This window comes from Syzygium oleosum, unplaced genomic scaffold (assembly GCF_021117445.2).
Source record: "Syzygium oleosum isolate NSW1041296 unplaced genomic scaffold, Sole_v2.1 Sole_v2.01, whole genome shotgun sequence".
NCBI classification, from domain to species: Eukaryota; Viridiplantae; Streptophyta; class Magnoliopsida; order Myrtales; family Myrtaceae; genus Syzygium; species Syzygium oleosum.
This window is the reverse complement of record NW_026607485.1, coordinates 11,356,340-11,371,344: the sequence shown is the minus strand read 5'-3', so window position 1 is coordinate 11,371,344 and position 15,005 is coordinate 11,356,340. Positions and strand designations below refer to the sequence as shown.

General features: G+C 40.6%; 1 protein-coding gene, 1 long non-coding RNA gene and 1 pseudogene across 2 annotated transcripts; 2 read left to right on the top strand and 1 right to left on the bottom strand.

Annotated features, from left to right (window-relative positions):
* Nucleotides 1-6,216: 6,216 nt before the first annotated feature.
* On the bottom strand, nt 6,217-7,014 carry LOC115666699 (early nodulin-75-like). The gene has a single exon (XM_056317425.1). It carries the CDS (start codon nt 7,012-7,014, stop codon nt 6,217-6,219), a length of 798 nt encoding a protein of 265 aa, XP_056173400.1.
* Nucleotides 7,015-8,315: 1,301 nt separating this feature from the next.
* LOC130140469 (uncharacterized) lies at nt 8,316-12,117 on the top strand. Its single transcript, XR_008818453.1, has 4 exons — nt 8,316-8,413; nt 8,821-8,868; nt 9,237-9,290; nt 11,968-12,117. It is a non-coding gene; the product is annotated as an uncharacterized LOC130140469 (long non-coding RNA).
* A 1,721-nt stretch (nt 12,118-13,838) lies between these two features.
* On the top strand, nt 13,839-14,647 carry LOC115668696 (uncharacterized; annotated as a pseudogene).
* Nucleotides 14,648-15,005: the final 358 nt, after the last annotated feature.

Below are 15,005 nucleotides of genomic sequence, written 5' to 3'. Positions count from 1 at the left end.
CAAAATACAATTTTACTAAATGGTATTTAGGGCAAAGTTGCTTTTTAATGTGGTTTTAAAATACATATTATCAAATATTACTTATATTCGAAAAACCCTTTTAATTCAAAAGCCTTTGCATTTTTTCAAAAGCATTTTTTCACTATACTTAATTATATAGGATACTCTGAAAAAAATTGTGTTACAGAGCCCTTGATGTGTGGTTAGTATTCTATATTTTGTCGGTGAATAAATTATCTTCGTAGAACCTATATGCCTAGCCGGACTTGCTTCTCATTTTAATATACCTAAGTTCCATATGTGAAGAGAACGATGGTATGGGAAACTTCAGACACAAGATACGAGGATGCAGCCTAATCATGGCAAACATGATTTGCTAGAATAACGAATCACATCACATGCAACCCAATGAGCCTTCGTGACATCGCTCATTCACTGTTCAAATTGCCGCACGATGAAGGGAAAGCATGTGAGCCTTTGAGATTTTGATCAAGTTGGGTCTTGGTTGACAGAGATAGAGAGAGATTTTGCAGCGTCTTTTCTCGGTTTCCCATTTCGGATGGTGACCCTTCTGATTTGATACTTACCTAAAACGTCAAGGCATTAGAGAGGACGAGAACAGGGACCTCTAGTCGTTGTCTTGCCTATTCTTTTCCTTATCCTTTTTTTTTCTCGGCGAGCAAAGTTTTGCACGAAACTAGGGGGGAAGAACATTGAAACATTTTTAGTACGAGCTCATGATATGGGATGGAAATGTGGATTTTTATTAGATTCATAGGATTTTCGTATGAGATTTCGTACTATCACTGTCAATTATTCTAAAAGTTTAAGTTATTATATGAAAGCGTGATTTAATATTTAATTTACTCTAACACTCCCTCTCTCACTTAGTCTAGACTTTTTGCCTAGTACAAAGCGCAGATATATTTAATTAAGGAGGCAAATAGGGCCCGGAAAGATTTAAACTCGGGACCCCCTAGCTTTGATATCATGTGAGATTTTGTGGGATCATTGCTAATTGTTTTAAAAGTTTAAGCCGTTATATGAAGGCGTGATTTAATATTTAATTTACTCTAACAATTCAAGCTTTTTCGATTTATGTAATCACCATCCATGCATGTAGGGTTTTCCCATCGACTTGAATAAGGAGGCGAGCATGGCTCCCCGAGTCACTACATATGTGTTTGGAGACACCGTAAAATTTTTGTGGGGACACCATCAAAGTTTAAGTTGTTGTACGAATGTGCAATCTAATATATAAGTAGTGTAACACTCCCTCTCACGCATAAGCTAGACTTTGATATAATATTTAGGAGATGAGCACCGATTTAATAGATAAATACTTTAACATTCCCCCCCCCCCCCCCCAACTACCACGAATAAACTATCTATTTTAGACTTATTAGGGGTGAGCATAGTTCCAAAATAGAACCAAGAACCAGAGAACCGAACCGGTAGGAACCAGTGCAGTTATGGTTTCCAGGATATGCAAAACGCAGATTCTAGGTTCAAAAAATTGGGGAACTGGTTCTTATGGTTAAGTTCCTAGAACCTAGAACAAGATTTTGTGTTTTTCTTGTTCTATATCTTCGTGCAATCCTATAGTATTCCATGGCGTCCGATGATCAGTGTGTAATTTGAAACTACTAGTCTAAACTTTCATTCCCGGCATATCCATGACTGAGATTTTTACTTTTTTAATGTTTTATATTTTTTTGTTTCTAAATATAAATTGTGATTAGTGGATTGTAACAGCAAATAGTAGTCATTAGAAGGGATAATTCACTGTAATTGTTCAATTAAGAATACAAGTAGAACATGATAGATCCTAAAATCTAGTCCCTAGAATCTATAACAGAGTAGGTTCTAAATTCTAGAGTATGCATGGTAAGTTTCAAGTTCTAAAAATTTAAGAACCAGTTCCAACAGGTAGGTTTTAGGTGGAACCTAGGCCGACTCTGGAACCGCTCATCCCCTAATACTTATGGATTAGCTGACAGTCGCAAAACCAACCGGTTTGATTCTCAGTTCCAATCTTTTGTGAGCACTTGGTGAAACCCATCACCGATACTAACATTAAAGCGTGCAATTAAGAACTGACCCAACTTGAAGTCGATTGCTCCATATTAAAATTGAAGTGTGCAAATTGATATATAGCGGCAAGTACGTATGTGCATGAAGGATTGAACTCTAAATTTCTTATTCTAATATCAAGTGAAAAATTTTGTGCGACCACTAACAAGTATTTAAAAAGCTTATTCCGATTTAATATCTTGTGCATGGCATTCACACTAAATCTCACTAAACAACCTCACAAATCTCCGACACCTTTTGTTCTCCGTGTACACGGCATCTTCCTTTCGCTTCTCCCCAGAACAACCTGCGATTACTTAATTACGAACAGTGGCATAACATGATGTCACCGCGCATGTCACCCACGACAGCGACTTCAGCGGATCGTCCACCGCAATGAATAAAGAACCGAGAGAGCGAGCGAGCGAGACAGAAAGACACAGGGTTAGACCAGATCGGAAGGCTACACGATTTGATATCGTCCATTACGAATTTGGTCGCAAAAGCCAGTGTGAAATGTCGCAAAGGTTGACGTTTCGGGGATTAGTCACGACAAAATCCTCTCTTGACTCGAACAGCGCCGACATCCGTTGTGGCCTGTGTCGATCGTTTGATGCCTCTGTTTCGCCAGGATTTCAGTCTCGATTATGCTTCGGAAGACGTAGTAGACTCGACCATGGGTTCTTGACGTCTCATCCCTCGTCCTTCCGTTCTTTCTTAAGGTTTACGTGATTATGTCAAACTTCTTTATCCTGCCCCTGCCACTAGACTAAGGAAATTTTACGAGATAAGAAATTGTAAAATTTATCACTAAAGTGCAATTAAGTCATAAAATTTTAAAAAAGTGTAATCAAATTTTAAAACTCGCTAAATCGATGCAATCAAATCATTCTGTTAATTCCGTCCAACTTGACAAACGGAAAATATTGACATGGTATTTTATTACCTTCTCTCTCCTACACGATATTTTTTTTTATTATTTTCTTTTTCAAATTTTACTTAAATTAGATTAAATAAATTAAAATAGACTTTTTTACATCAAAAAACCAAGTAAAACAAAAGGAACAAGTCCTCTCTTTCACTGGTGGCTGCTGCCACAACCCTCGGGAAGGGCTGGCAGAGGTTGCCTGGGCCTTGCAGAAGCCTGGCGACCTCAGCCGGTCCTTCCCGACGGCTGTGGCAGCGGCCACTGCTTGTAGTGTGTACTTGGTGTTTTTTCTTTTAACTTTTAGCTTTTTTATTTTTTTAATCTAATTTAGTTTGTATTTTTTTAATTTTGAATATTTTTGTTTGACATGGCGCTTGGTGGGTGCCACATTATCACCACATGTTTTAAGTAAGTAATAAAATAAGATAGGTCAACATTTTTCAGTACACTTATCCCAAATTTTATCTGTTCTAGTTATCAAGTTTTTTCAGGTTTCATTTAATCAATATTTATAAAAAAATTAAATCGTCATATCTTGGGGTTAATATGGATTCAAGGTAGAACCGGTAACCGGATCAAACTGGCCATAAAAACTGATAAGGTTTCAGGTTCCCATAATTATTAGATCGTTCTCGGCTCTAAAAAAGTGGAACTAGTAATGTGTAGTTTCAGTTCCCGATTCCTAGATATGAAACGAACCTGTGTTAACCCTTAATTCTCTTTTAACTCTTGCTAACAATAACAAGCGCTGCCTCTCAAGTCTCGTCCGCCTCTCATCTTTTGGTTCTGCCACATATTAACAACAAACCGGTACCCACTAACTCAACATTTTATATTGTTTCCTTTTTCTCTATCTGTAGTTTCTCACTGTTTCGTTCACCTCCTGCCTTTTCTATTGGTAGTGAAGATCCCCATCTCCATTTGAGTGCTTTTGAAGTTGGCGTCAGTATATTTTTTAACAAATATAAATTTCTGCAGTTTACGTGATTATGTCAAATTTCTTAATCCTTCGACGGCTACTAGCCTAAGGAAATTTTATAGGATAAATACACTAAAAGTTCTAAATTTTATCATGAAGATGTAATTTAGCTAGTCTTAAAATTTTTAAAAAGTGCAATTAAGTCTTGAAATTTATCAAATTGATGCAATCAAGTCCTTTTGTTAACTCCATCTAACTTGACAAACGAAAAATGCTTACGTGACATTTTATTACTTTCTCTCTCCTACATGATATTCTTTATTATTTTATTTTTCAAATTATACCTAAATTAGATTAAATAAATTAAAATGGACAATTATTTATTTCTAAAAACCAAGTAAAACAAAAGGAACAAGCCCTCGCCCTCACTGGTGGACACCGCCACAATCGTCGGGAAAGGCCGGCGAGGATGGATTTATTTGGATGGGATGCATGGGGTTTCCTCAAGATCGGTAGCTTTGATACCAAATTAAATGTAAAATTACGGAAGATTGATAATTGGGGAATTTGTGTAAATTTCAAAAAATAGAAACGAGTACATGAAGGGCCAATTTATAGTCTTTAATAAATAACTATCTAAAAAAATCAAATCAAATATGCATAATCAAAATAGATATAGAATTCAGAGGAAACATCCTAAATATCTCTAACATGTAAACAATACATTAAGTATAAAAAGGGGTCTGAATTCATTTTATCAATCAGATCCACATTTATACGTAACTCTTACCTCTATCGCTTTCTATCATCTTTATTCCCATACTTTCTTTGTACTTGAGGTTTCCCGTCTCCCTTGTTACTGCTAATTAAACAAGGACGCGTGTTTGACCCAAAAAAAAAAGGACGTGTGTTAAATAACATTAATGCTGCACCGCATTCAAATTCATGGAGTTTTCTTCTGTCCACCTTCATTTTGAGAGAGATTATTCGTTTCCTATATCTCTAAAGCAAATAGTTTAGTCGGTGGTCGGTGGATCCTGTTGGGATTTTGGAACCAAAATCCCATAGAATTGAATGAGAAGTGTGTGGGTGAAAGTGTCCCACATAGGGTAGAAGAGAGATGGGAGATGGGTTCAAATAGTTGAGCCTCACAAATGGGTTTGGGCCCCAAGGGGTACCCCACTTTTGTGGAAGAGAGAGGACCTACGTCAAGCTAGGTCGGTCCACCTCCCGCGCGCGCGCCGCCGCCGCCGTCCGTCCGGCCGGCTCGGCTCGGTTCGGTTCGGTTCCGGGTCCACTCTCTATCGGTTCGCCCGAACGAAAACCGAAGCCCTTCGCGCCTGTTCACGAACCAAACCGGTTTAAGGCTCGGCTCGTGACTGTTCACATGACCGAACAAAATTGTTCGGTTGGTGACTCTTCGGTTTCATCCTTCTATATCCGAAATTCCTTGATGACTATTCATTCATACATGACCGAACAAAGTGCTCTTGGCATTTCATATTTTCGCGGCATTCTGCTGCTCTCTCATTCTTCATCATTTGTCATTTCGTGCGATTGTTCTGCAAAATTGCGTTCGTTGGAGTCCTCCGGATACGTACCGCTTCGGAGGAACGAGATCCGTTCTATCCTGGGAGACGATTGTCCAATATCCTCGGGTACTGATTGAGGGGCCAAATTCGTCTTAAGGACACGACGTTAATTCGTTGGGCTCGGATCAACATTTTGCTTATTTGGTTGTACTGCTTTCAGGTCAGTTTTCCTAACGCTTGATTTTAATTTCTGATATATACGAAATTAGCCGACTACAGATCCTCGATAGTAATGGAGTACAAAAATACGTTGTGCCGATGTATCAACCTCTCCAAATGGTGAATCATCGTTTTGCGCAATAAAATTGTAATTCTCCCATCATTGCTGCCTTTGCGGCGTCATCTAAAAAAGACGAAATTTTCAGCATCATTTAACATTGTGGTGTTTCAAGTAAGTATATTGAAACGCTTTTTGTTAGTCGACAATCGATGATAACATTGGAAAAGTGAAAGATGACACTCGATCATCTACATCGTCCAAGGTCTACTCAATGCACCATGCGTACAACCGATACAAAGCGAAAGAGCCCACTCCAAGACAGAATATGGCCAAAAGACAAGCTATAGACCGAGAGTGTAGCGATACAAGACTATCCCACTCAATAAGACTCGAAAGATCACACTGATAGTGTACGTGTAATCAGCACAGCTCTTATTCCTAATGCATAACGAGCACATGCATGGACACATCATCTATGGCGCACTCAGCTCTCGGTGGGAGGCTTGTGCGGTGGCTTCTCTCCCTTCCCCTTCTTTGGCTCCTCCCCTTTCTTTGGTGGCTTGTGCTCGGGAAACGGCTTCTTCGCATCCTCTTCCACCTCCTCTACGAGAATGTGCCCCTCGTGCGGTGGCTTGCCTCCCTTCCCCTTCTTTGGCTCCTTGCCTTTCTTTGGTGGCTTGTGCACGGGGACTGGCTTCTTTGAGTCCTCTTCCACTTCCTCTACGAGAATGTGGCCCTCGTGGGGTGGCTTGTGCTCCGGTGGTGGCTTCTCTCCCTTCCCCTTCTTTGGCTCCTCGCCCTTCTTCGGCGTCTTGTCCCCGGGGAATGGCTTCTTCGAGTCCTCTTCCACCTCCTCTACAAGAATGTGTCCTTCGTGCGGTGGCTTGTGCTTTGGTGGCGGCTTCTCGCCTTTCTTCGGGGGCTTGTTCTCGGGGAATGGCTTTTTCACCTCCTCGGCTTCCACTTCCTCGGCAAGCATGTGGCCCGGGTGGTGGTGGTGGGGCGGTTTCTTTCCGGGGAATGGCTTTTTGTGGGAGACCTCCTTTTCAGCCTCCTCGATGAGGATGTGCTCAGGAGGGTGGTGCGGGGGCTTGGGTTTGGTGAATGGCTTTTGTGAGTCCTCGACTTTGACGTTCTCTAGGAGGCGACGACCCCCAACAGGGTGGTGCTTGTGGGGTGGTTTGTGCTCTTTTGGTGGTTTAGGGTGGTGGCCGTCGCAGAAGACGGTGGTGGCGAAGAGCGCCACTCCTAGGAGCAACACTAGCAAGTGCTTGGATGACATTGTGCGCTTCATTTTAGCTTAGGGAAGAGGATGTATGAGATGGTGTTGGAGTTAGAAGCGAGGGAGTGTCTCGATTTATAGTGTTTTTTGGGACTTATGTCGTCGTCAGCAAGCATGTCACTCGATCCCTTAGGATTTTGCTTTTTGCCTTTGCTATGAAACTGCGCATCGTCGAGGTATTCTGTTGGTCGCTCGAGAGAGAATGTGACAGGGTGGGGTCCGTCTTTAAAAATGGGCTTTAGGGTTGAAAAGATTGACAATCAGGCCCTAATTTACTGCTCTCTGTGGACAGATTTACACCGCCAGATGGCAATTAGGAGGGGTCCATCTTTAGTGTCAATTCTCTCTCTTAAAAAAGAAGTAGTCATTTCAATGTGCAATTGGTGAAGCCGGACACGACGAGAAAATATTGCGTGAGTGGAATACACCACGTCAGCAATACATAACACCGAGAAAATATTGCGTGAGTGGAATACACCACGTCAGCAATACATAACACCATTGAGCGGAAGACACGTGGCAAGAAGGGCCCACAGATCAGATTTACTAAAGAATCAGCCGCTTTCCCTTCTCTCTCCCATTCTCCGTTAACCCTCCGTTAGCCTCGCCGCGACTGCTCAAAAATTCACTTTTCATCTGGTTTCTCTCTCCCTCACTCCTCCCGCTCAAAATTTCTCCTGCTCCCGACCTCCTCTTTCTTCCTCCGCGACTTCGCCTCCTTTGCTCGTGAACCCGCCGCGCCTACGCGGGTTGCCTCAGCCGTCCCCTTCCAGAAAACCCATCTACTCTCTCTCTTTCCTCCGCGAAGCACGGCTCTTTTTGTGAGCCGCGCCTCCGCCTCCACCGCTTGCCTTCGCCGTCGCCTCTCGGAGCCCGTCGGTGGCTCAGATCCCGACCACGCGGCCGCCTCCGCCTACGTCGTCGCCTCCGAAGCTCCCATTGGCGATTCGTCCTCTGCCCCTCTCTCTTTGTCTCGTGAAAGGGCACCGCTCGGCTGTCTGTAACGAACCGCGCCTCCGCCGTCGCCTCCCGAAGCCCCTTTGGCGATCTCGGGCTCCGGATCTCCCTCTACGTTGCCTCTGAAGCCCCATTCTCAGGTTAAGATTTGATATGACTTGAACTTATTCTCATCGTTTTTGCCCTAACGTGAAGATCGGTGGCTCAGATCCGACCACGCGGCCGCCTCCGCCTACGCCGTCGCCTCCGAAGCCCCCCATTGGCGATTCGTCCTCTGCCCCTCTCTCTCTGTCCCGAGAAATGGCTCCGCTCAGCTCTCAAAGCTGGCGCTAGTGGTGGTGATGGTGGGGTCGAGGTGTGCGTGTTCGACAATCGCGGCGTGGGCTGAAGCTCCATGCCCGTCGACAAGTCGGAGTACACGTGAGTCCGATCGACGCATACCGTGAGCTTTCTAGTTCGTTTGAGTGTGTGCTGCTTCGTGGAGTTTCTTGAATCGGGAGCGTATTCACAGGAGAAGTTGATTGATTGCGTGACAGTGCAAAAGAAGCAATTTGGCAATGAATTTCTCATCTGTTGTGCTAATATTATCTTCTCATCTTCTTTATAGCCACAATTATGAAATGTTATATTCTTGCATTGTGATCTTGATCGCTACTTCAACCTTGTTTCAACTTGCGACCCTTGATCCTCTCAAATATATAGTCCTGTCACTAAAATGTTTGGCATCTTTGGAAATGCCTTGTTTGGCAACTTGATCTGTATGCATAGTAAGATCATTCCAAATGTATGGATACTGGTGATATAAATGAAACTATTAACTGTCATTTTTCCTCCTATTGTGTCTTGCAGGTAGGTTTGAGGGTTGAACATCCTCAAGAACTAATAAACAGCATACAGGTTGGTGATGCACTTCCCTTTGCTAGTGTAAATTTATGGAAGTTCTCTTGATTTTCTGGGACTAGATCAGTCGTGGTTAAATTAAGCCCTTGGCAAAGACAGAAATAATAGGGGTTGGCTTCTTTTCTTCCTTATCTCTCGGGTAGAATTAAGAGTTGACTATGGTTTCAAATCGAGCAGTATGATGGATCATCTAGGGACAAATGTAGTAGTCTTTTGTTTTTGTAAATTCTTCTAGGTTTCTCAAGCACTAATTGGAGCTGGTGGTGTCCTCTTATTCTCTACATTTTGATAGTTTCATTTGCTAGCAGCACTCACTTTATTTCTTCTTGAGCTTCTGACCAGTTCCAATCATAAATTCATTACAGGTAATTTCAAAATTATGCAAGCAGCCAGTCGTTGTTTATATTCCAGAGCATGAGGTGAGTTTTTTTCTCAACTTACATGGTCTTTCACATTTGTTGGATGGTAGAGCAGATTGAATTTAGAAACCATTTATCGCAAAAAAAATTCCTGAAACCGAGTAATTGTATTTCCAAATTCTTCTTTTAATTGGAGATTGCAATATATAATAGTGTCATGGAAGTAAGTACTTATCAGCTTAAGTTGGTACTCTAATTTGTCATGGAAGTAACATAATGGTTAAGATAGGAACAGCAAAATCTAGAGTGCTTGAACTGATCTCATTGACATTGAAAAGTGACTAATTCTGCCATTTTCAGCTGACTGAAAGTTATTATGGATAAATACCTGAAGCACGTTCCCTAGTCCTTGGAGAGGACTTGGAATTGGTTTCCTGATAAAAGTGGAAAAAGGATTATCAAAACAATCAGCTCCCATTTTCATGCCCGCCGACAAGTTGGAGTACATGTGAGTCCAATCGACGCATACCGTGAGCTTTCTAGTTCGTTTGAGTGTGTGCTGCTTTGTGGAGTTTCTTGAATCGGGATCGTATTCACAGGAGAATGGTTGCCAGTTGGTGCAAAGCTTAAATGCAGCTTCAACTTTCCTTGGACTAATCGTGCACATTGGATGGCTTTCTTAGTCTTTTAGTTTGATGATAATTTGGTGCTGTTCCAAAAACATTTTAACAAAAATTGACTTTGACTTTCGATGTGATTTATGGAGCAGGACAAAGATTATGGCGAAAGATGCGATTACTGTACTCGATCACCTGGGATGGGAAAGAGCCCATGTCATTGGCCATTCAATGAATGAGTTTTGAATGACCCAAATTTCATGGATGCTTATTTGGCTCTGTTCTTCATATGAGAAATTAAAACAACCATTCTGATTGCAATTTCTGGATGCCTGGATTTATCTGGCCATTTTTTAAACTTAATAATGAACTAAAAATCACATCCATGACATGTCTGCCTATGTGTCCAGATCGGGGTCCTTTTTGTTTCAGGGTGACTAACTGCCCTCTTTGGCTGTCAAAACAGGAGCTATGATCGCTTGCAAGTTGGCTGCCATGGTGCCCAACAGAGTTTTACCTTTAGGATTGCTCAATGTGACTGGTGGAGGTTATAAATGTTTCCCAAAGGTATTGCATTCATTTTAGTATGCGATGATCCTTCCTTTGAATAGAGATTGACATTTTTCTCCATGCAAACTAAAAGGGGAAAGAATGTTCTTACCGGTTTCTTTTATCATTAAAAGAACTATTTGTTTGTGTGGGTGTTCGCTATTCAGTACTTTACAGACAGGTTGTTCATTTATTGCATGCTGAGCCTGTTCCATGCTCCTATCCTTTGCTTTAACCACATCAACAAGAGGAAATGGATTTTTTTTACTAATATATTGCTTAGAAAGGAGCCGTTATGAACTTTTACTGGTTGGTTACTTGCCGATTTTAATCCATGTCAAGAATGTTCCTTATTAATGTTGCGCGTAGTAGAAGTTGCTTTCACAGTTTGCATCTCTCGAATGTCCCAGTCACAGCTGCCATACAAAATCATTCAGATGGAAAAATCTTCAAAAGATCTCATTGCATCACTTGAATAACCCAGCTATAGCTACTGCACAAAATCATAGAGATGGTTATTTTTCAAAAGATCTCTCGTTGATTAGCTACAGGAGTCCTTTTCCTTGTGAAAATGAGAAGCAATGCAGAGACATAGGACTTAACCTTGGATATTGTGTAGGAACAATGATTTATTGAAATAGAGATTCTAAGAAAGATCAATATCTAGCGAGAGCCTTTCTGCATCGCAGTTGCAGTCTTCCTGAGATGATTCTGTGTTTTCATCTAGGCAAAAAAGGGTCCTCTCACAGTTTGCCTTTTAATGGTGAAACTGCTTATTGTTTACTTGAATCCATTCATATTCTGTATCTTGACCTCACCATATGATGGAACATTGTTATTGGGGGAGTGGAAGCTGTTTTGACTTTCCTCAAGGAAATTGGTTTCATTTTTACTTTCCCAAAGAAATTCCCATACTTGTTTTAAGTAGCTACTTGTGCTATTTACCATGTGAATTAAATTAGTTTTGATGATGCAATTACATTGTCAATTAAAACCAAAAAAAATTGAATCCAGTCCTGATATTACACTTGATCCACTATTTGAGTGGTCTAACGATGATCTTTTGATTTGCGTAGATTGACCGGCGAACCATCTCAATTGCAGTCCGCGTTTTTAGGGCTAAGACTCTAGAACAAAGGGCTGCTGTTGATTTGGATACCCACTACTCAAAAGTAGGCAGTACTTATGTACTTAAACCATCATTGTAAAATCCACTGCATCCTCCTTTCATCTCTGTCAAAGGAAAAATACTTAATCTTTCTCCATCCCAAAAGAAATAAGGATTTCGGGAGAACAATTAGTTGTTCTGTGATTGTATGAATAAAGGACTCCAAGTAAATTCATTTGTGTTCTTATGATTGGAGTCTTTCTTTTGGGACATGGAAGTGCGTCGATGTGTTAGGCTTCCACGGACAGAGGTTTCAGATAATCTGTGTGAGTGTGTGTGTGAGAGAGAGAGAGAGAGAGAGAGAGAGAGAGAGAGAGAGAGAGAGAGAGAGAGAGCAATCCATAGGGTAAAGCCGTTGGTCTATTTTTCTTTCTCTTATGGAAGCGTAATGTATTATGTGCAGGAATATCTTGAGGAATATGTTGGATCTAGCACCCGGAGGGCAGTACTCCACCAAGTAAGAAATCTTGAAAAATCTCAAGTTTCTTTGGTCTAGCATTAACATAATGGAGCAAACTCTACATGGCCTTAGTAACTCTTGTGTTATTTAGAGACTTCCTAAGGGTTTTTTAAGGTTTAGTAAGTGTTTATGTCTACGAGTGTTGTTTAGGTTTAAATGCACAACAATGCCATATAAACAAGTGTCAAACTATCATTGAGTTTTCCTATCCTTAGGATTTCCAGAGATGCATTTTACTTTGGTGTTCACGGTTAAATGGACCTACCTCTGAATAACCATGGTGCAATAGTTTTTCACTTATGACTATACACCTTTGCTTAGAGTTCATTGAAACTGGATGAACTTTATAAGAGATTACTTCACTGAAAATTGCCATTTTGTGTTGAAGTCAATAATTGGTTTTTGACTAGTTTAATTTTATAATTTTAGTATAAGATTGATAACTTGACTAAGGACTAGATCCTATCACTTGCAGGAATATGTAAAATGTATTACAGCAATGGGACTGCAGTCCAATTATGGCTTTCAGGGTTAGATAAATGCTTGCTGGAAGCATAGAATGACAAGAACAGAGATACAATTCTGTAACTTCTTTCCTGCAGCATCTTTGTTTTGTCTAGGACTCTTCATCGGGAGTGCGCTGTTGGCATCAGATTACAGAGAGGTGGATACCTACTCTTCTTAGTTCTACAGATCATCATGTTTTTTCACTGTTACTCGGTCCCGGCAGTTTATATGCTGGATGTTGCGAATGAAATTGAAAATGTTTTGCAGAAATTCTCAGGATGGGATTGGAGGATAATTGATATATGACAGAGCTCTAACACCAGCACTTGTGCGGTATGTCATCCTTCCATCCAGTGCTTGTTATTAGAGAATGGCAGTTTTGAACTTCATCACTTTCAATTTAATTGTGCCATGCCAGATGTCTCACTTGTTGCTTAATAGCTTATTTGTGTTTTCATTTCAGAATCGATGCGGACCACGTGGAAGTGAGGCCTTACCAGAAGGTATTGTTGCCAATTCTTCTGATTTGGAAATGAGGCCGTTATGGGATTCTGCAGAGGTAAAAAAACAGCCTGAAATGACAATAGTTTTTTCAATGTAGAAGATATAACATCATAGTTCTGAACATGCATTAACTTGCTTGATCTTTGGACAGGGCTCTCTTAGTTCTTCGTCTAACTTGTTTGCCGTGGCTGTTGGAATCAAGCAAAAGGATCTTGTGAATAAAATGGTTACAAAGGTGAGGAGACTTTTCTGGCTGTTGCTTAGCCTATTTTTCTCGAGCTTTTTTCCAGGCTAACTGTGTCAATTTTCACTTTGCAGTTTCTGTCAAATGATTTTGTGGTGATGCTTTTCCACTATGATGGTGTTGTTGATGAGTGGAAGGACTTAGAATGGAGTGATCGCGTCATACATGTATCTGCATTTAACCAAACTAAATGGCAACTGGTCTTTTCCTTCCAACCCAGGTAATAATCATTCACAGTCTCCTAATGGATCTTCAATCTCCTAAGCAACAATTTCCTTACCGTCTTCTAATGAAGAAGAAGCAAATGACGCATTCTAAATGTTTTTTTCCTGTCATTTGACTTTGAAAGCATGATTTTTATTTTTATGAACTGAGATGTCTATTCAAACAACTAATTGAGAGAGGATGTAGAATAAAGTGCTATTTCATATTGGGTTGAGATGTAGGTATCACTTATCGCAATGTCACACTATATTCATTGATATGTTGGTTGATAGAACTTCCTAGCTTATGTGATAGATAAGTTTATTGCTTATCATATAAATGTATGCGTATTAGTATGGTGATACTATTCATCTTCCCATGTCCTCATGCCATTTCTGCTCTAAATCATAGGCAAGAGGATGCATATGACTAAGTGGATGAGTGTTATAAGAAGACCAAGTTCGTAGCTGCATATCAGAACATGATTCAACCCATACGAGGAGAGAAATTTTGGAAAAAGACTAATAAGGAGGCCCCTGAATCACTTCCAGCGAGGGCGAAGCCTGGTAGACGCAAACATAAAAGAATAAGAGAGGAAGGTGAGGTCGCAAGTGGTATTAGGATGTCGAGGGTAGGAATGAAGATGACATGTCGAAGTTGCAAGAAGACGGGACACAATAGTTTAACATGCCCCACTAAGAAGGCTGGGTTAGCGGCATCACAAACACCATTGTCTAGGCAAAAACTTCCGGTAAGTACTTCCATTTTGTTAGATTTACTTTTTTACTAACAACGATTTTTAAATTAATGAAATCTTATAATATTAGGTTAAGAGTAAAAGTGCTAGAGAGGACAAGAGACAAAGAATTGATACACAAGCACATGTTGAATCAACATCACAAGAAGCTGAAGTTGAAGTTCCAGTTAAAGTAGCAAGGCCATCAAGAAAGAAAAAAAATATTGAAAGGACGCAACTCTGACCTATAAGAATGATAGCCATTTGTGAGGGTTGGGTTTAGGGAAGTGATGTGGCTGTATTTTTTTGTTGATGATGGGTTCAGGGAAGTGATGTGGTTGTTTTTGTTCTTTTGTTGCTGATGGATTCAGTGAATGAGATGTTGACTATTCCATTATGCAATGATCGTGGGAAAGATAGTCTAGTTACGGCTTCTTTATTATGATAACTTGGGATTTCATGTTCTTCAATCAAATTCTTGGTTGACTGTTTCAGCAAAGATTGTCTGGTTATGACTATTTTTGGAAAGATAGTCTGATTTGTTCAAGCGAAAGATCCTACTCGATCCACTCTGCCCTCTATTTTAGCAATTCCCATAAACTACATAGCACCTCCTCTGTTTCTGCCCTCTGGTTAGGGTGAGGTCCCTTGTGGTGAGCTTGTCAATATGAGTGAACTGATTGACTTTGTTGTTTTCATTTGGCTTGGTTGTTTCTGCATTACAGTAGAATGGCCAATTAGATTCTCTTTTTCATAAGTCATTATGTAATTTGTTAATATTGGATG

Coding starts and splice junctions, on each gene's coding strand:
- LOC115666699 (XM_056317425.1), bottom strand. CDS start 7,014: ATGTCATCCAAGCACTTGCTAGTGTTGCTCCTAGGAGTGGCGCTCTTC.